General features: G+C 41.2%; 1 protein-coding gene and 1 non-coding gene across 3 annotated transcripts; one reads left to right on the top strand and one right to left on the bottom strand.

Annotated features, from left to right (window-relative positions):
* Nucleotides 1–709: 709 nt before the first annotated feature.
* DHRS7 (dehydrogenase/reductase 7) lies at nucleotides 710–23,831 on the bottom strand. Of its 2 annotated transcripts, XM_004010693.6 has the most exons (7): nucleotides 23,637–23,831; nucleotides 12,928–13,080; nucleotides 10,943–11,049; nucleotides 10,234–10,473; nucleotides 7,235–7,357; nucleotides 5,314–5,529; nucleotides 710–936 (listed from the first exon to the last, which is right to left on the bottom strand). In XM_004010693.6, the coding sequence occupies exons 1-7, from the start codon at nucleotides 23,767–23,769 to the stop codon at nucleotides 889–891; spliced, it is 1,020 nt and encodes a 339-aa protein (XP_004010742.1). In that variant the 5' UTR covers nucleotides 23,770–23,831; the 3' UTR covers nucleotides 710–888. The 2 variants fall into 2 exon arrangements, with proteins under 2 accessions (XP_004010742.1, XP_060274109.1); XM_060418126.1 differs by lacking the exon at nucleotides 710–936 and having other exon boundaries at nucleotides 4,226–5,529.
* Nucleotides 23,832–24,980: 1,149 nt separating this feature from the next.
* Nucleotides 24,981–25,087, top strand: LOC114115980 (U6 spliceosomal RNA). Its single transcript, XR_003590080.1, has one exon. It is a non-coding gene; the product is annotated as a U6 spliceosomal RNA (small nuclear RNA).
* Nucleotides 25,088–27,909: the final 2,822 nt, after the last annotated feature.

Genomic DNA, 27,909 nt, shown 5'->3' on the forward strand with positions numbered 1-27,909 from the left:
GATTGCAAAGAGTCAGACAAAACTGAGTGACTGAACTGAACTGAACTGAACCTTGTCTATAACTAAAATGTGAACCACTTAGCAATGAGAACCATGTTTTTCTTCCCCTGTTCTTCTCCCTTGATAGTAAATAGTCAAGGAACATCTGTTGGTTTTCTGTTGTAGCCTACGCATGTTTTCTACTGTAAGACACTAAAGGTTAAAGTAAAATTAACAATAATAACTAAAGTAAGAAAGTCACCAATGGAATCTTCCTGAGCTGAGTTTAACCCAGGCTTTACCCATTACTAGCTCTGTGACCTTGGGAAAGTAATATCTACTTGCTTTGGGCATTTTTTTCTTCATCTACAAAGATGGATAATACCACCTACCTTACAGTGTTGTTATGAGGAATAAGTTAATTAACTAATTACAAACCACCTCAGTACAGCAAATGACACATAACAGGTTTTAAAAAATAATGGCTGCTATGAGTCCTACCTACGGTGTCAAATTCCGGTCATTTGTACCTATGAACTCTTCCAAGAGAGTGTGAGCACCTTGGAGGCAGGACCTTTTCAGACACTTCTTTGTATCTGCCCACTACCCAGCACTCTGCCTCATGTAATAGCCCGTGCATTTATGGTAAATGGATTACTGTAATTCTTTGGTTAGCATTCTGCTAACCTAGATTTTAAGCATATATACTAGAGTACGTTACCCAGGAATGTAATATGTATTAACATATTTATTGCAAGACTCCTGTCATTCTTGTTTATTACATATTGAAAGGAAAGTTGTATCTATTAAGAAATAAAATGACAAATTATTCTTCAATGTATAAGAAGATCGCTGTTTTCTGTGTTTTCCATTTCTCTTTCCAGTGGCTTGAAAAATGCAAGTACTCCTTCAGTCATGTTTTTTTTTCACGCTTCTAAAATAAGAGGAGTCTGCATCCTATAACAGAATAACAGAAACATGAATCAGTTCCTTCTACCCCAGTTTTTGACAATTAATTCCTTCTGTTCTGAGAAGCTATATCATTATGATTCACTGTTGAGAATCCTTATAAGTCCTTGGAAAAATACTTTAATAGGAATCAAAATCATAGCCAAAATTCTCAAGCTACACAAAATATCTCTAAGGGGCTTAGCAACATTATTTCCCTGTCATTTGTTAACATCTGAGTATGCTATTTCATAAATGCTGAAATTTCTACTATTACTCTTCTGATCAGCATGTCACACCTACACTGGCTTGCTTTAATAAATACAAAGAGTCTTTAGAATTAAAATACTTGAAAGATAACTCCAAAATCATTTGTGAACTTTTAGTATATTGCTTAAAGAGTAAAACAAGGCAATTCAATAATTTCTAAGAGGTGACATTTCATCTGGGAAGATACCCATTTAGCACTCTCAAGAATTTATACTAAATAAGACAAAAACAAATTATAATACAAATTCAATGATGTTATTGTTTTTGATGCCTAAAATTAATAACAATTCATCAAAACAAAGTTCCAGACATACTGTTCCTAGCCTAGAGAACAGAAACAAATTTGTGCCTAGACAACCTCATGGACGGTATGAAAAGGCAAAAAGATAGAACACCAGAAAATGGGCCCCCTAAGGTCACAGGGTGTCCAGTATGCTACTGGGGAAGAGCAAAGGGCAATTACTAATAGCTCCATAAAGAATTAAGTGGCTGGGCCAAAGCGGAAAAAACATTCAGTTGTAGATATATGTGTCTGGTGGTGAAAGTAAAGTCTAATGCTGTAAAGGACAATATTGTATAGGAACCTGGAATGTTAGATCCACGAATCAAGGTAAATTGAATGTGGTCAAGCAGGAGAAAAGCACAAGAAAATGACAGAATGATCTTGGTTCATTTGGCGATGCCAAAGAATGTTCAAACTACTGTACAACTGTGCTCATTTCATGTGCCAGCAAGGGTATGCTCAAAATCCTTCAAGCTAGGCTTCAGCAGTATGCAAATCAAGAACTTCCAGATGTACAAGCTGGGTTTCAAAGAGGCAGAGGAACCAGAGATCAAGTTGCCAACATTTGTTGGATCATTGAGAAAGCAAGGGAATTCCAGAAAAAACATCTATTTATGCTTCACTGACTACCCTAAAGCCTTTGTGTGGATCACAGCAAACTGCAGAAAATTCTTTAAGAGACCACCTTACCTGTCTCTTGAGAAACCTGGATGTGGGTCAAGAAGAAACAGTTAGAACTGGATGTTGAACAACTGGTTCCAAATTGGGAAACGACATGACTGTATATTGTCACCCTGCTTATTTAACATCTAAGCAGAGTACATCATGCAAAATGCTGGGCTGGATGAATCACCAGCCGAAATCAAGATTGCTGGGAGAAATATCAACAACTTCTGATATACAGATGATACCATTCTAATGGCAGAAAGTAAAAAGGAACTAAAGAGCCTCTTGGTAAAAGTGAAAGAGAAGAGTGAAGAAACTGGCTTAAAACTCAGCATTCAAAGAACTAAGATTATGGGATCTGGTCCCATCACTTCATGGCAAATAGAAGGGGAAAAGTGGAAGCACTGACAGATATTTTGGGCTCCAAAATCACTGTGGACGGTGACTGCAGTCATGCAATTAAAAGATGTGGTCCTTGGAAGGAAAGCTATGACGAACCTAGACAATGTATTAAAAAGCAGAGACATCACTTTGCCAACAGAGGTCCATATAGTCATAGTTTTTCCAGTAGTCATATATGGATTTGAGAGGTGGATCATGAAGAAGGTTGAGCACCAAAGAACTGAAACTTTCAAATTGTGGTGCCGGAGAAGACTTTTGAGAGTCATGTGGACTGCAAGGAGATCAATCCAATCAATCCTAAAGGAAACCAACCCTTAATATTAATTGGGAGGACTGATGTTAAGGCTGCAGTTCCAATACTTTGGCCACCTGATGAGAAGAGCTGACTCTGGAAAAGACCCTGATGCTGGGAAATATTGAAAGCAAAAGGAAAAGGGGGCAACAGAGGATGAGATGGTTAGATAGCACCACCGACTCAATGAACATGGATATGAGCAAACTCCAGGAGATAGGAAGGACAGAAGAGCCTGGGGCGCTATAATCTATGAGATCGTAGAGTCAGACACAACTTAGTGACTGAATAACAACAACATTTAGTTTGGGAATAATAGTGGCATTCTCTTAACTGAGATTCTTACAAACAAATTTCAATAAGGAGATGAATATACACAATGCAAAATAAAGTAGGGAGGAAAGAGCAATGAGGAGAGAAGTAAAAAAAAAAAAAAAATGAACAACTTTTTAAAGTTTCCAGGGTTTTGTGTAAAGAATAAGATATATCTCAGAATGATTTGGGGAGTTGAAAGGATGCCCAGTTTATCATAAAGTGATAAAGCAATGAGACCATGTAACAAGCAATAATTCAAATATGTTGGTAGGAAGAGAGAAGTCATGATTTTTAGCAAATGTTAGATGTAAGGCAATGACTATATTTACACTACTGTTGTTTAGTTGCTAACTCATGTCTGACATTTTTGCTACTCCATGGTGTATAGCCCGTCAGGATCCCCTGTCCATGGGATTTCCCAGGCAAGAATACTGGAGTGGGTTGCCATTTCCTTCTCCAGGGGATCTTCCTGACCCAGGTATCAAACCTACATCTCCCGCCTTGGCAGGTGGATTCTTTACTGAGGCACTAGGGAAGCCCAAGATTTACATTAGGTATTCTGTCGGTATTCTGTAAACAAAATAAAATAACCTTCTTATGAACAACTACTACAATGGGACTGAAACTCTAGCCCCTAATCCTTCTTTCCCCTCTGAAACAATGATTTCTATAATGCATTCTCCCTCTGCCATATTATTTAATTCTTTAATCTTTACTGTCTGTTTGCTAAATATCCTCCTGCCATCAAAACAAAAGCAGTAACAGCTAATACTTAATGAGTGTAACATACCATGGTATGTTTTAAGAGCTTTCCACATACTAATTCATTTAATCCCCATAACAATCCTATGACTAGGTACTACTATCAACAGTAATCTTCCATTTTGTAGATGGTTCAGTTCAGTTCAGTTCACTCAGTCGTGTCCGACTCTTCACAACCCCATGGACTGCAGCACACCAGGTTTCCCTGTCCATCACCAATTCCTGGAGCTTGCTCAAACTCATGTCCATCAAGTCAGTGATGCCATCCAACCATCTCATCCTCTGTCATCCCCTTCTTCTGCCTTCAGTCTTTCCCAGCATCAGGGTCTTTTCCAATGAGTCAGTTCTTCACATCAGGTGGCCAAAGTATTGTAGATGGGGAGAAATAATTTGCCTGGGATCGTAGGATGAGTATGGAGTAGAGCTGGGATTTCAGCCTAGGTAGCCCAGCACCTTGCTCCATGCTTTTAACCAGAATGTTGGGTCACCTCTTTAGTAAGGTGGCCTTTCCCCTCAACTCTTACCTATCACTGGGCACAATGCCACTTTATCAGCTGTCCTCTAAATTTCAGACCCTGATGCAATATTTGATGAAGCTCTACCTTTAGAACCAACCCACAGTACCAAGTTCCAACATTATGAAATCACTTATAAATGTTTTGACCCAAAACAAACTGGTTAGTATAAAATGAATAGCCCTCTCTGTGATTTTTCAAGTTCCAAACATGTTAGTGCATATTGAAAGTTTTTATAACCTTTAAGTCTCTTTAAGTATTTCATTTGGGTTTGGGGGGTTTTGTTTCTTTTTTCACCAGTTCATTTAACATTCCTCACTTTTCTGGAAAAATGAGTGCTGAAAGAATAAGCTATCAGCAAGTTTTCCTAAACATGGACTTAGGCACATTTCAGATGTGCAAACTGACCTTCTGGAACAAAGTCAAAGGAACCAGTACTACAGGTGAAACTATATCTCTTACTAGTGTGGAAGTGCTTTGACAGAGGGCTGATGTGCACCTAGTCCTGGGGAGAAATAGGAGGGAGGCCAGGTATCAACCCAAGGAGGTGACACAAAATGTAGAGACTTGTAGGATGGGTTGGAGTTTGTGGGGAGACATGGTGGAGAAAAAGCATTTTGGCACATACACTGGCCAAATAGCAACACAGAAGAAAAAAGTGGCAATCTTTGATTTGATTTTTACCTTGTAGAAAACTTTCTCCAAGACCAGTAGTAATTTACCGACAGATATGCATTGAGGATGGAAAACTTTTTATATCTTTTGTATTTATTAATATATCATGAGATTGGCAGACAGTAAGAAAAGTTTTTAAGCATTGCAAAATTTCATGTTTTCCTACAAGATTGATATGAATTCAGAAATGTATAAATTGGACTTACCACACCACTCTTGAAGTTCTCAATCCTTCTCTTTGCTGCTTTGTTGGTTAACCACCAGGCCAAGGTTGGCATATATTGCCACAAATAGAACATTAGCAAAAAAGGCTGATCAGCGATCCAAACTTCCTTCAAATCATTGGCCATGGTGACTAACATCAGCCGCACACAACGACTGGTTGCCATCTTGTAGGACTGGTCTGCAGTGCTGCCTGTACTCTAAGAAAATTTTGAAAAATTCGTGAGTGATAAGTATTTATCTAGGGTATCTCACAGAACTTTTAGGAGACATCCAGTTGAGTGATTCCTTTACTGTGACCTCATGCCCCTCAGGAGTCCCCATAGGCACTAAGGGGTGCCTGTAAGCTATTTATGGGCTTCCCAGGTGGCACAGGACCCGCCTGCCATTGAAAGAGATGCAAGAGATGCGGGTTTGATCCCTAGGTCCGGAAGATGCCCTGAAGGAGGAAATGGCAACCCACTTCAGTAATCTTGCCTGGAAAATTACATGAACAGAGGAGCCTAGGGAGCTGCAGTCCATGGGGTCGCAGAGTCAGACCTGACTAAGCATGCACACATAAGCTATATATTTCAGAAAACCTAATGGAATTCATATACTTAACCAGATAAGTGTGCAGGCTAACTAAAAGATAACAGTTATTCACTTTTGCTTAGTATTGTACCATCAGCCCTGGGATTTCTTTGGAGGGAATGATGTTGAAGCTGAAACTCCAGTACTTTGGCCACCTCATGCAAAGAGTTGACTCATTGGAAAAGACTCTGATGCTGGGAGGCATTGGGGGCAGGAGGAGAAGGGGACGACAGAGGATAGATGGCTGGATGGCATCACCGACTCAATGGACGTGAGTCTGAGTGAACTCCAGGAGTTGGTGATGGACAGGGAGGCCTGGCGTGCTGTGGTTCATGGGGTCGCAAAGAGTTGGACACGACTGAGCGACTGAACTGAACTGAACTGAAAGTACTTAATGATAACTCTATGTCATTTTAATAATAAAAATTTTAAACAAGTTATTAATACATACATTTAGCAAATGAAGTTCTATAAAACATGGAGTCTATGAGGATGAAATAGAGAAAGAAGATAAAAGTGGTTTCTTGATATTGAAAAAATTTGGAACTGCTACTCTAGTTAATCTACTACTGTTTTACAAATAAATAAGCCCAGAAAGGCAGTAACTTTTATCTGTGCTCACACAGACCATTTAGTAGTAACCAGTTCTATATTCCAGGTCCCCTGATTCCTGTACATTGTGCTTATTCTATTTTACTATAGTGCCTCCATAGAAAATATAAAATATAAATTGTATATGTAAACATTTACATGGAAACATAGATTTATATCTCAGTAGAAATATTAGTGGAAAAGAAGGAAAATTTCATGGTCTTTAGAGAGTTTTTTGTATTACGGAGTGATACTGGATTCTTCATGAGACATTTATTATTCATTTGGTAGATTAATTACGTGTAATCTATGAGCTGAGGGAAGCACAGGCCTGGGTGAGGCCAACCTAAAACTATTACATCTCAACAGGGGGTTTTTTGCTAAGTTCCTTTACCATAATCCCTTTTAAAATCCCAGTAAAATTTAATTTACTAAAATTCAGCCACACAGAACTTTCAACATTGCTATGATTTGTGAATTGATTAAAACTGGGTTTTTAAAATATTGATAGCTGATGTAATAGTGGATCACTTATAAGCAGTATCTTAGTAATTTCTTTAGCTATTACTAAAGCTGGATGCCAAAGCACTATCAGCTAACCTTAACAACTTTCCTAATGCTGAGTTAAGTTATGTAAATAATTCATAAGGGATTCTAACATGAAAATCCTGAGGCATAGTGATGTAAGGCCAGGGTATGACTACTAAAGCATTCAAATTATTCTCCAACTAGAAATTTTACCTTTGTGACTTCTTCAGTTAGGGCATTTTTCACAATATTTGATTGCACAGGTCCCGGGCAAATGTTAGAAATTGTTATACCTGGATAGGTGGCAAGTTCAGTTCGGAGGGTATTAAAAAATCCCTAATAGACAAAAAATAAATAAATAAATACAGACAGACACATATCTCATGTTTAATAGTATGAAATTACTTTTCTTCAACTTTTTATGAAGGACAATAGCAGCACATTATCAAAATGTGTTCTGAAATGCCTGAGTAAAGGACAGGGAATGTAATTACACAAGATGAGGCATTTTTAAATGTAAGACCGCAAGCAATCTATAACAGGCATCATTAACTCTTTCCAGGTATGAGTGGTTCATCCTCCCAGTGGCAGTGGTTTAGCTTGTGCCATCAGTGATTTTGCACCGGATAAGTGAGAGACTACCCTCGAAGAGTCTGATACCCAGTCACCAGCTCCCCACTCCAAAAGGGGTGCATGTTCACTGAGCATCATTGAGGCTGGATTTCTTTTGATGATCCCTCAAAGTGGCCTAAAGTACAGATGGTAGGGCAACAGGGAGCAAGTTGGAATTAATACTTAAGGGAAACTATCATAGAGGAACAGTTCCGTTTTTTCAGTTACTATCTGAAGACTATTAGTTTCAACAAAAATTTTTATTTTCGGTGTAGTAAGAGAGTACATGGCTAGTTAAAAATGTAATATGATTGCTTACTCAATGACTTTTGTAAAAACAAGCTAGACCTTCTAGACTTAAAAGATACTGCCTATTTCTAAACCATATAGGAAGTAAACATCTACTTCTCCTCATCTCTTCTCCTAAATCAGGCAATATTCCAAGACTACACTGTGATAAACTGAGTTAACTTTGAAAAGCCTAAGCAGCCAACATAGGTACATTCATTTATGATCCAATAAGATTAAACAGTTACCAGCCTTTAATGCTGATGCCTAACAAACACAAGGCCTTTGAGGGTTTGTGCTGTCTGAGACTAATACAGTACCTGACTCAGATGGACAGGAAAAAAGGCTTTGTAAATGAATGAATGAACTTTAACCTTCTGCCCCTCTATAGCAGAAGAGGGGAGAGGACACCATGGAAACCAATACTCCAGACACTAAAACCTCTCCTTGCTTGAAATCACATCTAGTATAGTGTGTGAACTTTTCAACAAGTAAGTTCACTCTCTAGCTTGCTGAGTATCAGGGAAGGAAATGTGCCCTTCAAAAAGAGACTCCTGGTTTCAGTGTTCAGCTACTGGTATAACTAGATCTCAACTTGACACATGGTATCAGACAATCAAATCCAGTACAAAACAGTCTTGGAAGGCAGGCCAGACAACTTCTACTGTGTTTGATTGAAAGTATCCTGCATATCTTATGGGATACTGGGTACCAAACAGATGGGGTGGCTACCTTCCCTCATGTGCCTGCCTGAGAGTTGCCCAACTTCCCTGCTGGAAGTAACTGACACCCTATTACCAAATATGAGGAAATCATCAGTGCAGTATTTCGTTTCATCACTCTCTGCAATTGTCTGCTCTTCACAGCAGAAAGAGGATCCTATGGAAGCAAAGCTTCAAATTTTCATGAAACTGATGACCTTTCAGCTATTGCATCTTATTATTCCAACAGTGAAACATTCTACATAAACTGACCTTCAACGGCATTAATTATAAATCATGTCTCTATTAATCATTTTCCCTCCTATTGGCCTTACAATTTAATTTGCTCCATGTTATAGAGAAGGCAATGGCACCCCCACTCCAGTACTCTTGCCTGGAAAATCCCATGGACGGAGGAGCCTGGTAGGCTGCAGTCCATGGGGTCGCGAAGAGTCGGACACGACTGAGCGACTTCACTTTCACTTTTCACTTTCATGCACTGGAGTAGGAAATGGCAACCCACTCCAGTGTTCTTGTCTGGAGAATCCCAGGGACGGGGGGAGCCTGTTGGGCTGCTGTCTATGGGGTCGCACAGAGTCGGACACAACTGAAGCAACTTAGCAGCAGCATAGTGTATATAGTTACAGTTTCTTCTCATCCATTCTTAAGCCAACATTAAAAATTTATTCATTTCTAGTACTCATATCTCATAAGTTACACAGGCCAAATTAAACTTTCTCCGGAGAAGGCAATGGCAACCCACTCCAGTACTCTTGCCTGGAAAATCCCATGGACGGAGGAGCCTGGTAGGCTGCAGTCCATGGGGTCACGAAGTCAGACACAACTGAGCGACTTCACTTTCACTTTTCACTTTCATGCATTGGAGAAGGCAATGGCAACCCACTCCAGTGTTCTTGCCTTGAGAGTCCCAGGGATGGGGGAGCCTGGTGGGCTGTCGTCTATGGGGTCGCACAGAGTCGGACACGACTGAAGCGACTTAGCAGCAGCAGCAGACTCTGCCTTAATTAGATTTTCTTCTAATGAAGTCAGAGTAAACAGAATCGAGGCTAGACCCAGCAGGGATTTGATGCTCAGGGCTAGTCACCCAGTGGAAAGTTTCTATTTCTGATAGGCATGTACATTTAGAAATTCAGGTAAAATAAACACCAACAACAAAGGGGAAGGAAACAAAGTCATAGAAATGAGAAGGACGAGTAAATGTATGTAGAATCCTGAAATGTGTGTAGAAGAAACAGGGGTAGACCCCAAATTTGCCATGAAGATGTGGTAGAAATGAGGACAAGGTAAAGGACAAGTCATGTCAACTAGACTATACAGTTTTTAAGGGCAGGGATCATATCATCTTTATATTCCCAGGATATGTTGCAGTGTATGACACAGTATAGGTACTCATTGCATGTTTGCAGAATTAGGAAGAGGCATGTGAGGCTCAAGCCTTTTTAGCATCTTCTGGGTAAGTCTTCTACCCAAGATCTTCTTGGGTCTCTCTGTCTCCAAACATCACTACCTAGTTCCAATGACCTCTTGCAGTAAATGTTCCAAACACACGTTCAGGTCAGTTCTATCAGAGTTGAGTTTTGACAGCCTTACCCGGAGAGCATGTTTGCTGGCACAGTATCCAGTAGAAAGGGGTGCAGCTATAATTCCCACAATGCTATTCACAGTAACAATTTTTCCTTGCTTCCTCTCAATCATGTGAGGCAGAACACACTTTGTCAAGGACACCGTCCCTAAGTAGTTAAGCTCTATTAGCTCCTTGAAGACATCCAGGCTGGTGTCCACACACAAAGCACGCTGGGATACTCCACCATTGTTGACCAGAATGTCAATCTAAGTAAAGAAAATCAGAAAAGGGGTACTTTAGGGATGACGTTAGATGGATTGTTGGAATTCCTAGGGATGGTTGGCTATATTGTTAACTTGAATTAATGGAACAGGACAGTATATTTCCAGAGGTCAGCAATAGAAAAAGATAAAACAAAAATTCACCTATGGAATTAAATTCCCACCTTAAGTTACTTTTTATGGAAAATAATGTAACAGAAATAAAAGGCACAGTAAATCTTTAGCTTCTTTTGTCCTACATGGAGGAGTTAATTTATTAAGGTAGGAAAAGTTCCAATTATTAATACATAAAGCCACCGATTCAGAGATTAAGAGACCCAGCTGGGCCCTTGAGATGAAGTGAGATGCTTCATGAACCCATTTGCCTGGAGCCCTTTGAATGCTAGCACCACAGATGGGAATCTCTTTTGCAGCTACTTCAGAGCAAGATTCATGCACTCAAAACGCTACTTACTCTGCCAAACTCCTGGAGAACTGCTTTGGTAGCCGTCTCATGGGAGCTTCTGTTAGTCAGGTCAAGGGGCAAAATGAGGATATCTTTTTCTTTCAAATTACCATTCTCTAAATAAAGACACTTAAAATTAATATGGAAGTCCTGTGCTATTCACATTACATTTAACACCCACCCTACAACCACACTTAGCAATGAGCTCATTTCTGGGTGAAGCCCTGTGGATGAGGTTCTCTTTAAGGACCAAGAAGCGGATCTTATCGAACAAAAAACTGACTGGGTACCCAGGAAACAGAATTCCTTTCTTCTATTTAAATATATACAACCTAACATTAGACCAGGCTTCCCTGACAGCTCAGTTGGTAAAGAGATCGCCTGCAGTGCAGGAGACCCCAGTTCGACTCCTGGGTCAGGAAGATCTGCTAGAGAAGGGATAGGCTACCCACTTCAGTATTGGAACAGCTTCTAGAAGGAATCAAGATTATACTACAAACTAAAAAAGCAAACATTTTAGATCAATTCCTTTAGAGGTACAGAGGTATTTCTGTACATCTGTTATATAATAGGTTCACTGCTTGATTTTTAAACACAATTTTAAAAAATTTCTGCTGAAAATCAGTGAGAATTTGGGTCTTCCACTCACGTAACACAGAAAAGATTCCTTTCAGAGGCTAAGGATTCCAGGAGGTGAATAAGGAAAAGGACACAATCCTGAAATTCCCAACCAAGAAACACGTTGGGCTATAACAGCCTCTCTATTTCTATTATCAAAACAACAGTTCAAACGAATTTCCTTGAATTCTAGCCCTGAAATACAACAAAGTTGTGTTTTGGTAAGAGAAACAAGTAAGTAGAGAAGAGGTGAAAAGGCTTTATGGGCACAGGAGTAAATTGTGAAATACTAACTTTTTTAAAACCAATGGAAAAGTCTGTACCCATGATATGACAGATAAAAGGAAAACAATCTTACTCAAGCTAAGAAACACTGTTATGGTTCATTTCTTCCTGTGCAAGTCTCAACAGCAGAGGAGCAACTGTCCAAAGAAGTGGCCCAGTGGAAAAACACAAGAGGCCTTTAAGAGCAATATCGTGAAAGAGGGCTTGTGGCTGATGCTAACTCCATATCTGGGTGATTAGTCCCATCAGCAAAGTGAAAGAAAGATTTTTAAAGAATGACAAGTGGATGACAGAAAAAAAACCAACAACAACGATCTTCTGGAAAATTCAAAATTATTTCAGTATAGATATTAAATTTCCTATGAGAAATAATAACCGTATTACTTGAGACTGCTTTTACTGTGAACTACACCAAAACCCAAACAGATAAACAAAAACACTATTGTCCTGTATATATGAAAAATTTTATATCAACTTGCATTTCTCAAACTTAATTCTACTCTGGGATTTCCCTGGTGGTCCAGTGGTTAAGACTCCACACTTCCACTGCAGGGGCACTGGTTCAATCCCTGGTCAGGGAACTAAGATCCTACATGCTGCACAATGCGACCAGAAAAAAAATTTAATTACACTCCTGTTTTTTTGTCCTTTACAACAAAAATCTTATATTATTTCATATGACTTTAATGTCAGACATTTTAACACAATATCAAGTTAATTTCTATGGTAACATATATGTATGTCATTCATAAGAACCAAATTGTTCTTTGTCTAAGATAAAAATGTAAGACATTTATGTGGTCACTAAAAATCCAAACCAGCATTTGAGAGAACTGACGATCAATCCCTAATGCTAAGTATTAGTGTAAAAAAAAAAAAAAGGTAGAAAGATGGCAGAAAAAGAAGAAAAAGGTCAGGCCAGGTAACTAAGAAGTGACAAAAGGGAAAGGAGTTGGATCAAAGCATTCAGCATTTGGAACCAGAGTCTACTGCCCATGAAAATCCCCCTCTTCCCTCTAAAATTCCCAAATTTTGACTCTGGGCTCTAATTTAGTTCTAGGCAGCACTGCTGCTATTTTAGATTTACTCACCAAGGCACTTTCTTTTCACCCTTTCCAACTCATGCACTCTTCTGGCTGACAGTACAAGAGAAACTCCTAGTTTGGACAGCTGGCAAGCCAGTTCCTCTCCAATCCCACTTGATGCTCCAGTCACCCACACCACCATATCGGTCAGCTCCCATTCTATTGAAAAGGGGGTGGGGATTGAGGGGAGAAAATAAGCTATGGGTTACAACCATAAATCAAAGATTGACCAAAGGAAAAAAAATAGTTTTAAACAATATCATCGAATATGAAGATACAATATGTGGAACTTAAAAATTTAAGTATCCTATGTTTACAGCCCTGATTGTTGAGGTGATGATCTCACAAGTGTATACTTACCCCAAACTCATCCAGTTGTGTACATTAAATATGGACAATTTCTTATATGACAATCATACCTCAATAAAGTGGTTTAAAATTTTTTTAAATTAAATATCTTAAGGAAACACTTTCTACCTAGTGTTAGAAATCATATTAGTAACAGTTTATTACTAATTGTATTGTTTGGTGTATTCTAGACTCTTTGAGAGTTTTCCAGACTTTACTTCAAGGTAAGCCTTACAACTCCATGGTCTGACTCTAAGGCTCTATTTATCTGCATATTTGATCATGAAAAGTAAGGGTAAGTAGATAGAAAGTATCTGGACTCATTTTCTTACCTTCCTTATTCATAAGTGAGGGTTTCAGATAAGATGATCACTTCTGGTTCCATCCAGTTTTCTATTCTATTCTAATTTCTCACATTGGTGGTATTGATGATAAATCTGAGTATACCAAGTTCTACTCTATGGTATGGTAGAATCACCCTGAATTTTTAAAGTCATGTTTTCCCCACTTGTCAATCATAATCTGATGCCTAGCAACTAAAGGTCATTTTGTAGAAGAGCTTTCCAAATGCCTGAGCCTTCATCTTAGAAGAATCTAGTAGTTCACCCAAGATGAAATACATATGAGAGCGAGATGAAATGTTATACTCTGCTTGCCAGATATCATCTTGTAAAAGATTGTAAAAATGTGAAATAAAGCACTGACAAGTGGTTTATTGTCCAACGAAAAACTTATTTGTACTTCAGCACATGATAGCCACTGTCCACCTGAATCCATCGAGTCAGGGCAGTGCAATGCTCCTGTGTACCTTATTAAAATGTGTTATTTGTCAAAAATAGGAAACAAGGTATTATTTAAGATACACATTGATGATTTTGGATCAGAAAAGTTAAAATCAGCAAGCCAGTTTACTATTTTAGTCAAACAATTCTAAAGTCTAAGTGTTGGTGAGTCAGTATGTGCTCTGTTGTACTTTAACTCCCAGGGTTCAAGAGCCAGCCGTGTCACACACAGCCATGAAATGCTCCTGTGTGGGAACTCAATGCTTTCATTTTCCAAAAGTGGAAAATTGAATTAATAATAAAACCTCCTTCATAGAATTGTTGAGAGAAATGAGTTAAAACATGTAAAGCACTCAGAACAGTGACTGACACACGTGTGGGAGTGTGAGCTAAGTTGTTTCAGTCATGTCCAACTCTTTGCCATCCATGGACTGTAGCCCACCAGGCTTGTCTGTCTGTGGGATTTTCAAGATAAGAATACTTGAATGGGTTGCCATACCCTCCTCCAGGGGACTCAGTGCTTAATAAAATGTCAACTCTAGTTGTTGCAAAATTGTTTAACAAATGGATTTTGGCAGCAAAACATTGAATGTTCTAATTTCCCCAGCCAAAGGCAATGGGATTACTAACTTCAATGGCTTAACATTTTTCCATTGCTTCCCATGTGCTTTTTTTATTACCTTATTAAAATCTTCACAAGAACTTTATGAAACAGGAATTATCTCAGTTTTACAAGAAAGGAAACTGAGGTTTACAGAGATTAATTTACACCACTAGACTGTACATTTCCTTAAGGCTGGGGCCCTGTCTCCTTTATTCATTGCTATGTCCTCAGTGCCTAGCACAGAAACTCGCTTAGAGGAAGGACTCCACAAGTCACTGTTGAATAAACATCCAAGAATCCTGGCAGAGCTAGGATATTTGTCAAGGTATGTCTGACCTCTAGCCTAAGCTGCCACATTTTAATATGGTCAATATTGTAGACCCAACTCTCTTAGCAATTCAAGAAAATATCATCAGGAAAGCAATTTCATGTAAATATCTAAACAAAGGACAGAAACATCCCAAATACAGTGTCTGGGCTACAGCGTTTTCCTATCATCTATTGCACTATGTATTTTGTTTGTTTGTTGGCTTGCGAGATTTCAGTTCCCTGACCAGGAATTGAACCCAGGCCACAGCAGTCAAAGCTCTGAGTCCTAACCACTAGACCACCAGGGAACTCCTAAATCTGATGCACTTTTATGGAAAGGCTCAACTGAGCAACCTTGCAGATTTTGGGGGAAATTGTTGTTCAGTAGCTAAGTCATCTCTGACTCTTTGCAATCCCATGGACTGCAGCACACCAAGTGTCTCTGTCCTTCACTATCTCACTGAGTTTGCTCAAACTCATGTCCGTTGAGTCAGTGATGCCATCTAACCATCTCATCCTCTGTCACCCCCTTCTCCTCTTGCCTTCAGTCTTTCCCAGCATCAGGGTCTTTTCCGATGAGTTGGCTTTTTTCATCAGGTGACCAAAATATTGGAGCTTCAACATCAGTCTTTCCAGTTAATATTCAGAATTGATTTCCTTCAGGATTGACTTGTTTGATCTCCTACTTACTGTTCCAAAGTTCTGCAGTATATAAGACTCCAAGGTAAATGTAATTTGTTTGTATATTTACTAGCTAGCAGAGCAGTAAGAAAGATTTCATTTGTGCATGCATGCATGCATGCGTGCTCAGTCACTTCAGTCATGTCTAACTCTTTGTGACTCTATGGACCATAGCCCACCAGGCTCCTCTGTCTATGGGATTCTCCAGGCAAGAATACTACAGTAAGTTGCCATGCCCTCCTTCATGGAATCTTCCCGACCCAGGGATTGAGCCTAAGTCTACCACACTGCAGGCAGACTCTTAACCCACTGAACCATCTGGGAAGCCGTCTTCATTTGCATCAGTTCAGTTCAGTAGCTCAGTCCTGTCCGACTCTTTGCGACCCCATGAATTGCAGCACACCAGGCCTCCCTGTCCATCACCATCTCCCGGAGTTCACTCAAACTCACGTCCATTGAGTTGGTGATGCCATCCAGCCATCTATCCTCTGTCATACCCTTCTCCTCCTGCCCCCAAGCCCTCCCAGCATCAGAGTCTTTTCCAATGAGTCACCTCTTCGCATGAGGTGGCCAAAATATTGGAGTTTCAGCTTTAGCATCAGTCCTTCCAAAGAACACCCATGACTGATCTCCTTTAAAATGGACTGGTTGGATCTCCTTGCAGTCCAAGGGACTCTCAAGAGTCTTCTCCAACACCACAGTTCAAACACATCAATTCTTTCATGCTCAGCTTTCTTCACAGTCCAACTCTCACATCCATACATGACTACAGGAAAAACCATAGGCTTGACTAGACGGACCTTTGTTGGCAAAGTAATGTTTCTGCTTTTGAATATGTTATCTAGGTTGGTCATAACTTTTCTTCCAAGGAGTAAGTGTCTTTTAATTTCATGGCTGCAATCACCATTTGCAGTGATTTTCGAGCCCCCAAAAATAAAGTCTGACACTGTTTCTACTGTTTCCCCATCTATTTCCCATGAAGTGATGGGACCAGATGCCATGATCTTCGTTTTCTGAATGTTGAGCTTTAAGCCAGCTTTTTCAGTTTCCTCTTTCACTTTCATCAAGAGGCTTTTTAGTTCCTCTTCATTTTCTGCCATAAGGGTGGTGTCATCTGCATACCTGAGGTTATTGATATTTCTCCTGGCAATCTTGATTCCAGCTGGTGCTTCTTCCAGCCCAGCGTTTCTCATGATGTACTTTGCATATAAGTTAAATAAGCATGGTGACTATATACAGCCTTCATATACTCCTTTTCCTATTTGGAACCAGTCTGTTGTTCCATGTCCAATTCTAACTATTATACCAATTTGCAAATATTAATACAACAATGAAAACTATCAGGCTCACATTTACCTTAGTACATCTGCAGTTCTGATACCCTTCTTCCCAGTGTGGAGAAGAAAACTTTTTAACTTAGCACCAATTATTTAACAATTCTACAGGGACTTCCCTGGCAGTCCAGTGGTTCAGACTTCACCTTCCAGTGCATAGGGTGTGGATTTGATCCCTGGTCAGGAAGCAATGTTCCCACATGCCTCAGGGCCAGGAAAAAAAAAAAAAAAAACAGAAGCAATATTGCAACAAAGTCAATAAAGACTTTTTAAAACAATAAAATAAATAAATAAAATGTTAAAAAAAAAAAAAAAAACAATTCGACAAAATCTGACATACACCATGGCCTCCCCTAAAGAGCCTCTGAAAGCAGACTCTCAGAGTTGAAAGGAAACTTAGAGTTCAACCCCCAACCCAGGTTAAGAACTCTCCCCTCAAGCTGTTGACCATTTGATTCCCTCACAGGATGAGTAATCTAGTTACCTCTGAGGCACCAGCTTATTTGGGAGGGGTAAGTCTAATCATTCAAGATGGGTTTCCTGGGTGGTTCAGGGTAAAGAATCCACCTGTGATGCAGAAGACACAGGAGACCCAGGTTCTCTCCCTGGGTTGGGAAGATCCCCTGGAGGAGGGTATGACCGCCACTCCAGTATTCTTGCCTGGAAAATCCCAGGGACAGAGGAGCCTGGCGGGCTAAAGTCCATAGGGTCACAAAGAGTCAGGCATGACTGAGGTGACTGAGCACTGAGCACAATCATTCAAGGGCTTCAGGAATTTTCTTATACTGATACCTTTAACTTCTACAGACCAGCAGCAGCTGGCAGCAGTTCTGCCTTGTGGTATCAGGAAGGATAAATCAGGCCTGTCTTGCACATGACAGTGTCTCATCTGTTTGAAGACAGCTGCTATGTCCTCCTTAAGTCCTTTCATCTCTTGCTTCTCTAAGGCTAAATAAACACCTCCAATTTCTGCTACTTTCCCTCAGATGACACGGCATCTGGTTTCCTCACCCTTCTTCTCACACCCTCTGTACAAGCTCCAACTGGTCAATGTTCTATTGAAAGGAGCTGGCCAGAGCAGGGTACAGGATTCCCAGGGGTCTAAACAGCTCCAAGTAGGGTGACTTGACTAAACCACTTCCCTTGTCTTTCAGAAGGGACATGCCGTGAAGGCCCAGACAGTGGCTGGCTCAGCCACTGCTGTGTCCCCAGTGCCCAGCACAGAGGCCAACACAAGCAGGAATTCAGAAAACATCTTTTGTTGTTTGCAGTTTGTTCCATAAGACACGAAACAGCTCCAAAAGCTTGCCTAATCTTTTCTGGCACTGCACAGTTGACTCTCATTGAGGTCACTCTCAAATAGGAGCTGTTTTCCTCACATATGTTCTGCTGTTGAGACTTTTCCTACTCTGGACTGGTGCCATGGATTTTTCTGGATCTATGTGCAGTACCTAAAATTAGTCACTCTGAAATTTTACCATGTGAGATACATGCTTAGAGACACAGAAGGGATCTCTAGACCGATACATAAAAGGGAGGAAATGGTGGTTGCCTCCAAAAAGGCACACTGGGCAGCTGGGAGACAAGGGTGAGAGTGAGCTTTACTTGTCACCATGTATCCTTTTGTATTTTTAAATACATATATTTTGTATTTGTATTTTTGCCTTATGTGAGTATCTTGTCAACTTTTTAAAGTGACACTTCATGGCAAATAGATGGGGAAAAAGTGGAAACAGTTAACAGATTTTATTTTCTTGGGCTCCAAAATTACTGTGGACAGTGACTGCAGCCGTGAAATTAAGATGTTTGCTCCTTGGAAGAAAAGCTATGACCAACCTAGACAGCATATTAAAACGTAGAGACATTACTTTGCCAACAGAGGTCCATAGAGGCAAAGCTATGGTTTTTCCAGTAGTCATGCTTGGGTGTGAGTTGGACCATAAAGAAGGCTGAGCGCTGAAGAATTAATGCTTTCGAACTGTGGTGTTGGAAAAGAATTTTGAGAGTCCCTTGGACTGCAAGGAGGTCAAACCAGTCAATCCAACAGGATATCAACCCTGAATATTCATTGGAAGGACTGATGCTGAAGCTGAAGTTCCAATACTTTGGCCACCTGACGCAAAGAGCTGATTCACTAAAAAAGACCCTGATGCTGGGAAAGATTGAGGGCAAGAGGAGAAGGGAGCAACAGAAGATGAGATGGTTGGATAGCATCACTTATTCAATGGACATGAATTTAAGCAAACTCAGGGAAATAGCAAAAGGCAGGGAAGCCTAGCATGCTGCAGTCCAGGGGGTTGTAGAGAGATGGACACGACTTCACAACTGAACAAGAACAACATAAAGATGAAAAAGAGGATAATTTTTTAAAAAACCTTTAATAGAGTCTGCCCATCTTTCCAATCTGAGCTGTTTTCAGAACTTGAATCTATCTTCATGTTCCTTTAACTCTATTTCATTATTGCCCTCACCTCCCTTCCAACTCTCTCACCCCCTAATCCTCCCCTCCCAGAGCCCCTAGAAGTCTTTTCAGTCATTTTTCCTAATAATGTCCCTATAACATTTTAATTTCACAAATATATGTTTATGTATCTTCATATATCTGCGTGCCAAGTTGCTTCAGTCATGTCCAACTCTTTGTGACCCTATGGACCATAGCCTGCCAGTCTCCTTTGTCCATGGAATCCTCCAGGCAAGAATATTGGAGTGGGTTGCCATACCATCCTCCAAGGGATCTTGCCCATCCAGGGATAGAACTTGCGTCTCTTGTATCTCTTGCATTGACAGGCAGGTTCTTTACCACTAGTGCCACCTGGGAAGTCCTTACATGTATGTATCTATGGTTTAGACATAAAAGGAGTTCTATAAAGTTTATTCTTCAGTAAGTGCAGGTTTAAGCATGGTGAAATTGGAAAGTTAAAAGTTAAATTTAAATTTAAAAGCTATTAACATTTAACTTTACAACTATAAATTTACAAAAGTTATTTTGCTGAATAACATGTATTTACATAAATTGCAATGTATCATATTACATTTGTAAATCAGCAAATTATATAACTACACGATAATAATAGCAAAGTAATTAAATGTTTAAAAATCCTTCGAAACTGGTATTTTTCCAGCAAAAGTAAAACACTGAAGACACCAAATGAATTTCTTTAAAGTTATCTTTAGTCACCTTAACTTCTCCTTGATATATGAAAATAACTTTTCATTTAACTAGCTGCTAGATATTGTCAACTTTTTTCTCTTTAGCACTTGACATTATCATTTGAGTAACTTTTGTAGAACAGTAAAATATAAAGTATTTTTATGTAATCTCAAAGTCCAAGTTAACACTAAGCACAAATAGGATCAAACACTAAAGTCGACAAAGCAGCCAATAGGTACATGCATTCCATCTGCTGAGATGGGCCAATGACCAAGAGAAAGTCTGCCAATAACAGCCATCTATTTGCCATAGTTTTGTAACCCTGAGCTTGCACATGTTTTACATATTTTCCATGAACTCAATGTAAGTGCTACACCCTCCTCCAAGAAAAGAAACAAGAAAAATGAAATACTAAGGAATAATACTTTGTCAGTTAGGGTTGAGCTTAGGAGGGGCATAAAACCTTGTACCATCTAAGATTTTTCTCAGTCCCCAAGAACCAATTTTCACCCCCATGTAAGTGATAGAGCTCCCCTTCCCTCTCTGGCTCCATTTTTATAGTTATCACTTCCAGGGCTTCTCTGGTGGCTCAGACAGTAAAGAATCTGCCTGCAGTGAGGATCAGGAGTTTGATCCCTGGGTTGGGAAGATAACTCTGGAGAGGGGAAGGGCAACCCACTCCAGGATTCTTGCCTGGAGAATTCCATGGGCAGAGGAGCCTGACGGGCTACAGTCCATGAGTCCCCAAGAGTTGGAAGGAATGCAAAAAAGCAAAATGGCTGTCTGGGGAAGCCTTACAAATAGCTGTGAAAAGAAGAGAGGCGAAAAACAAAGGAGAAAAGGAAAGATATAAGCATCTGAATGCAGAGTTCCAAAGAATAGCAAGAAGAGATAAGAAAGCCTTCTTCAGCGATCAGTGCAAAGAAATAGAGGAAAACAACAGAATGGGAAAGACTAGAGATCTCTTCAAGAAAATTAGAGATAACAAGGGAAATTTTCATGCAAAGATGGGCTCAATAAAGGACAGAAATGGTATGGACCTAACAGAAGCAGAAGATATTAAGAAGAGGTGGCAAGAACACATGGAAGAACTGTACAAAAAAGATCTTCACGACCCAGATAATCACGATGGTGTGATCACTCATCTAGAGCCAGATATCCTGGAATGTGAAGTCAAGTGGGCCTTAGAAAGCATCACTACGAACAAAGCTAGTGGAGGTGATGGTATTCCAGTTGGAGCTGTTTCAAATCCTGAAAGATGATGCTGTGAAAGTGCTGCACTCAATATGCCAGCAAATTTGGAAAACTCAGCAATGGCCACAGGACTGGAAAAAGGTCAGTTTTCATTTCAATCCCAAAGAAAGGCAATGCCAAAGAATGCTCAGACTACCGCACAATTGTACTCATCTCACATGGCTAGTAAAGTAATGCTCAAAATTCTCCAAGCCAGGCTTCAGCAATACGTGAACCGTGAACTCCCTGATGTTCAAGCTGGTTTTAGAAAAGGCAAAGGAACCAAAGATCAAATTGCCAACATCCGCTGGATCATGGAAAAAGCAAGAGAGTTCCAGAAAAACATCTCTTTCTGCTTTATTGACTATGCCAAAGCCTTTGACTGTGTGGATCACAATAAACTGTGGAAAATTCTTCAAGAGACGGGAATACCAGACCACCTGACCTGCCTCTTGAGAAATCTGTATGCAGGCCAGGAAGCAACAGTTAGAACTGGACATGGAACAGCAGGCTGGTTTCAAATAGGAGAAGGAGTACATCAAGGCTGTATATTGTCACCCTGCTTATTTAACTTACATGCAGAGTACCTCATGAGAAACGCTGGACTGGAAGAAGCACAACTGGAATCAAGATTGCCAGGAGAAATATCAATAACCTCAGATATGCAGATGATACCTCCCTTATGGCAGAAAATGAAGAGGAGCTAAAAAGCCTCTTGATGAAAGTGAAAGAGGAGAGTGAAAAAGTTGCCTTAAAGCTCAACATTCAGAAAACGAAGATCATGGCATCTGGTCCCATCACTTCATGGGAAATAGATGGGAAACAGTAGAAACAGTGTCGGACTTTATTTTGGGGGGCTCCAAAATCACTGCAGATAGTGACTGCAGCCATGAAATTAAAAGACGCTTACTCCTTGGAGAAAAGTTATGACCAACCTAGATAGCATATTCAAAAGCAGAGACATTACTTTGCTGACTAAGGTCCGTCTAGTCAAGGCTATGGTTTTTCCAGTGGTCATGTATGGATGTGAGAGTTGGACTGTGAAGAAGGCTGAGCGCCGAAGAATTGATGCTTTTGAACTGTGGTGTTGGTGAAGACTCTTGAGAGTCCCTTGGACTGCAAGGAGATCCAACCAATCCATTCTGAAGGAGATCAACCCTGGGATTTCTTTGGAAGGAATGATGCTGAAGCTGAAAACTCCAGTACTTTGGCCACCTCATGCGAAGAGTTGACTCATTGGAAAAGACTTTGATGCTGGGAGGGATTGGGGGCAGGAGGAGAAGGGGACGACAGAGGATGAGATGGCTGGATGGCATCACGGACTCGATGGACGTGAGTCTGAGTGAACTCCAGGAGTTGGTGATGGACAGGGAGGCCTGGCGGGCTGCGATTCATGGGGTCGCAAAGAGTGGACACGACTGAGCGACCGAAGTGAACAGAACTGAACTGAGCAACTAACACTTTCACTTAATCACTTCCAAGGAAACCTCCTCACATGATTTAGATATTTTCATGTGGGGAAACTAGGTCCAGGGAAATCCCACTTCCTGCCGGCCCTTGTAGACCCAAAGCCTAGCTCTGGACAGCCCACTGAACTTCTCTGCGCATTATGAAAATAAGATTAATAATGCCTACTTTATAAGAGTCATTGTAAAGGTGAACCGTCACAAATGAAAAGGGCCTGGTGCACTGCCTAGCACATAGAATGCGTTTAGTAAACGACCATCAAATATTAAGCTGGGCATAGATAAAAGACAAGTAGAATGTCTTTTAGTATGCCAAAAACGGCCTTCCTTCAGGCAAATCACCCACTCCAGTTCTCTACTTTTATCCTAATGGGTAGGCAGCTTTGTGGGTGACTGTATTATCTCAAATTCCATTTCACTACTCTCGAGTAGAGTGAGAGATGGCAGATAAACAACTTCAGGAAGTAGCCTCAAAAGGACACTCCTTTACCAGCGCACTGTTTCTCCAAGTACTGTCCTCCCACGCGGCTTCAGAATCCCTACGAGCCAGGCGGAGAACTCAAGAGACCTGAAGGCCCCCCGCCCATTCCAAGGTTCTTTCACTTCAGCAAGTAAAAGGCAAGTCCGTAGGGACCAGGACAGAAGACAAAAGGCGCCGGCCCCTTCCACCCCGAACCAGAGCCCTTGAGAAAGGCGCAGCCTCGCCGCCTGGAAGCTCCACGCCACCCGGAGGGACGCAGGAGCGGCGGAAATCCGATCGCACGGAACCCGGGCTCCCAGTGCAGAGAGGCGGCAGCAGGTCCTCACCTGGGCGTCGCCCCTGCCACTCGGCCCACAGCAGGGTGAGGTCCGCGTCGGCCCGTAGGAAGCGCAGCAGCTGCACCACGAACGCTAGCAGCGCGCACAGCGCCAGCAACCAGAGCAGCAGTTCCCAGCTCATCGCGCCCTGCTCCGCGAGAGGGAGATAGACTGACCCCCGCCTAGACTGCGCCTAGGCCGCCTGGCTGCAATCGCGCCTCCGCTCCGCCGCCCGCCCAGCGGCCCCGACCCGCCCAGAGAGCAGGCAGGAGGGAGGAGCCGCAAGGCGCGCCCCGAACCCCCCCGCGGGGAGCCCGCCCCCCGTTCTGCCCGCGATGGGCGTGGGGCGCCCAGCCTGGAGATCGCTGCCCAAGTTTTGTCCGCCAGGGCGCCCAGTAAGGGGTTGCAGTGGGAACAAGCGGCGTGGGTCACTTAAGCATTTGGAGATATTCCTATTCGTAAGGTAGTCACAGCATTTGTAATCCCAAGACCAATTCTTTTACAGTTGTTTTGAGATGCAAATAGTTTTCGAAGCTCAAGAAGAGTACAAATATTCCAGCCTACGAATTTGGCCTCCTCCTTTCCCTTCTAATCTTTAACTACAGGGACCTAACAGACCACCCGTTTTTGTTTTCGTTTTTGTTTTTTCCCACCCCCCGCTATCGCCACTCCCTCACCAAATTAACCAAGTATATGAGTAGGATTGGCCCTGTGTCCACCAACATTTGGAAAGCACCTTGCAAGTGATTCTAGTGTGATTGTTCAATGGGAAAGCGCAGCTTGGGCAACACTTGCCCTTGAGCCTAGTGCCAGGAGCATTTTCTGAGGACTTCAGCCAACTCCAACTTGGTTGGAATCCAGGTAGCTCAGCCCTCAGTGACCCTAATTTTTTTCCTTATCTGTACTCAAGAAGGATATATAATTTAAATGAAAAAAAAAATGCCTGTGAAGGGCATAGTGGCTCATACACAGTAATAATATTTGTTCTTTCTTTTGTGCTCTTAGAATTAACTAGTATTATTTATTATTTCTATTATAAATATCATTTTGAGAGTGTCAATTATTACGTAGGTTGATAAGAAGTCCAGTGCCCCGAGGAGGAGAAAGGGGTTTGAGGCTCTTGAGGAGGAGAAAAGGACAAACTTTTTTCTACATTGCTTTCTCTAGTCACATAAAACGTTTTTTGTTTTTTTTTTTTTCTTTAACCCCACTTAACCTGCCTCTTGAGAAATCTGTATGCAGGTCAGGAAGCAACAGTTAGAACTGGACATGAAACAACAGACTGGTTCCAAATAGGAAAAGGAATACGTCAAGGCTGTATATTGTCACCCTGCTTATTTAACTTCAAATGCAGTGCTCGCTTCGGCAGCACATATACTAAAATTGGAACGATACAGAGAAGATTAACATGGCCCCTGCGCAAGGATGACACGCAAATTCGTGAAGCGTTCCATATTAACTTCTATGCAGAGTACATCATGAGAAACGCTGGACTGGAAGAAACACAACTGGAATCAAGATTGCCAGGAGAAATATCAATAACCTCAGATATGCAGATGATACCACCCTTATGGCAGAAGGTGAAGACGAACTAAAAAGCCTCTTGATGAAAGTGAAAGAGGCGAGTGAAAAAGTTAGCTTAAAGCTCAACTTTCAGAAAATGAAGATCATGGCATCTGGTCCCATCACTTTATGGGAAATAGACGGGGAAACAGTGTCAGACTTTATTTTGGGGGGCTCCAAAATCACTGCAGATGGTGACTACAGCCATGAAATTAAAAGACGCTTACTCCTTGGAAGAAAAGTTATGACCAACCTAGATAACATATTCAAAAGCAGAGACATTACTTTGCTGACTAAGGTCTGTCTAGTCAAGGCTATGGTTTTTTCCAGTGGTCATGTATGGATGGGAGAGTTGGACTGTGAAGAAGGCTGAGCGCCAAAGAATTGATGCTTTTGAACTGTGGTATTGGAGAAGACTCTTGAGAGTCCCTTGGACTGCAAGGAGATCCAACCAGTCCATTCTGAAGGAGATCAACCCTGGGATTTCTTTGGAAGGAATGATGCTAAAGCTGAAAACTCCAATACTTTGGCCACCTCATGCGAAGAGTTGACTCATTGGAAAAGACTCTGATGCTGGGAAGGATTGGGGGCAGGAGGAGAAGGGGACGACAGAGGATGAGATGGCTGGATGGCATCACGGACTCAATGGACGTGAGTCTGAGTGAACTCCAGGAGATGGTGATGGACAGGGAGGCCTGGCGTGCTGCGATTCATGGGGTCGCAAAGAGTGGACACGACTGAGCGACTGAACTGAACTGAATGATTACACAATAAAACAACTCATTTTAAACTCTGTTTAATTCAGTTCAGTTGCTCAGTTGTGTCTGACTCTTTGTGATCCCATGTACTGCAGCACGCCAGGCATCCCTGTCCATCACCAACTCCCAGAGTTTGCTCAAACTCATGTCCATCAAGTTGGTGATGCCATCCAACCATCTCATCCTCTGTCATCCCCTTCTTCTCCTGCCTTCAATCATTCCCAGAATCAGGGTGTTTTCCAATGAGTCAGTTCTTTGCATCAAGTGGCCAACGTATTGGAGTTTCAACTTCAGCATCAGTCCTTCCAATGAACACCAGGACTGATTTCCTTTAGGATGAACTGGTTGGATCTCCTTGCTGTCCGAGGAACTATCAAGAGTCTTCTCCAACACCACAGTTCAAAAGCATCAGTTCTTTGGCTCTCAGCTTGCTTTATTGTCCAGCTCTCACAGCCATACATGACTACTAGAAAAACCATAGCTTTAACTAGACTGACCTTTGTCGGCAAAGTAATGTCTCTGCTTTTTAATATGCTGTCTAGGTTGGTCGTAGTTTTTCTTCCAAGGAGCAAGCATCTTTTAACTTCATGGCTGTAGTCACCATCTACAGTGATTTTGGAGCCCCCCAAAATAAAGTCTCATTGTTTCCATTGTTTTCCTATCTGTTTGTCATGAACTGATAGGACCAGATGCCATGATCTTAGTTTTCTGAATGTTGAGCTTTAAGCCAACTTTTTCAACCTCCTCTTTTATGTTCATCAAGAGGCTCTTTAATTCTTCTTTGCTTTCTGCTGTAATGTGGTGTCATTTGCATATCTGAGGTTATTGATATTTCTCCCAGCAATCTTCATTCCAGTTTGTGCTTCATCCAGCCTGGCATTTCGCATGATGTACTCTGCATATAAGTTAAATAAGCAGGGTGACAATATACAGCCTTGATATACTCCTTTCCCAATTTGGAACCAGTCTGTTGTTCCATGTCCAGTTCTAACTGTTGCTTCTTGACCTGCACACAGATTTCTCAGGAGGCCGGTCAGGTGGTCTGGTATTCCCATCTCTTTAAGAATTTCTCACAGTTTGTTGTGAACCACACAGTCAAAGCCTTTGGCATAGTCAATAAAGCAGAAATAGACCTTTTTCTGGAACTCTCTTGCTTTTGCTGTGATCCAATGGATGATCCAGTAGGTCTCCTGTTTGACCACTTCCAATTTACCTTGATTCGTAGACCTAACATTCCAGGTTCCTATGCAACATTGTTCTTTACAGCATCTGACTTTGCTTCCATCACCAGGCACATCCGCAACTGGGTGTTGTTTTCACTTTGGCTCAGCCTCTTTATTCTTTCCTGAGCTATTTCTCTGCTCTTCTCCAGTAGCATATTTGGCACCTACCGACCTGGGGAGTTCATCTTTCAGTATCCTATCTTTTTGCCTTCTCATACTGTTCATGGGGTTCTCAAGGCAAGAATACTGAAGTGGTTTGCCATTCCCTTCTCCACTGTAAACTCTGTACTAAGGTTTATATAACAACAAAGTATCCTGCTTGAGAACTTGTTTCTCCTTAAGAACCTTCTGACTCATGTGTTATCTTAAAATGTATATTATGGGAGTGGGTATAGTAAGATCTTTCTATTGTTAGTTCTAATCCCATTATCTTAAAATGTAAATTGTGTGAGTGGTTCTGGTAAGACCTTTACAACCTTGAGACATTCTTTGATTTACTGTAATAACCAATTGAAAAATTGAGACTAGCAAGTTGAGCACTCTTCGTCCCCCTTCTGATGTCTGTGTCAGAAGCTTTCCCTGTCCCTTTTCACTGTAATAAAACTTCTGCTACACAAGAGACCTGAGCCTGATCCCTGATCCTGAAGCTAAATCTTCTTCTTTAGAGATTATGAATCATTCACTGTAAGCTATCAATTACTTAGACTCCAACATGAAAGGCAGGGGCTTTGTTTATAA

This window comes from Ovis aries, chromosome 7 (genome assembly GCF_016772045.2).
Source record: "Ovis aries strain OAR_USU_Benz2616 breed Rambouillet chromosome 7, ARS-UI_Ramb_v3.0, whole genome shotgun sequence".
Lineage (NCBI taxonomy): Eukaryota > Metazoa > Chordata > Mammalia > Artiodactyla > Bovidae > Ovis > Ovis aries.

Bases quoted from the DNA above. Each gene is read 5' to 3' on its own strand.
- DHRS7 (XM_060418126.1), bottom strand. From the start codon at position 23,769: ATGAGCTGGGAACTGCTGCTCTGGTTGCTGGCGCTGTGCGCGCTGCTA. The intron at 11,050-12,927 runs GTGAGTAAATCT...GTCTTTATTTAG, and splicing joins GGTGAAAAGAAAGTGCCTTG to AGAATGGTAATTTGAAAGAA. The intron at 7,358-10,233 runs GTAAGGCTGTCA...TTTGTCTATTAG, and splicing joins CCAGCAAACATGCTCTCCGG to GGATTTTTTAATACCCTCCG.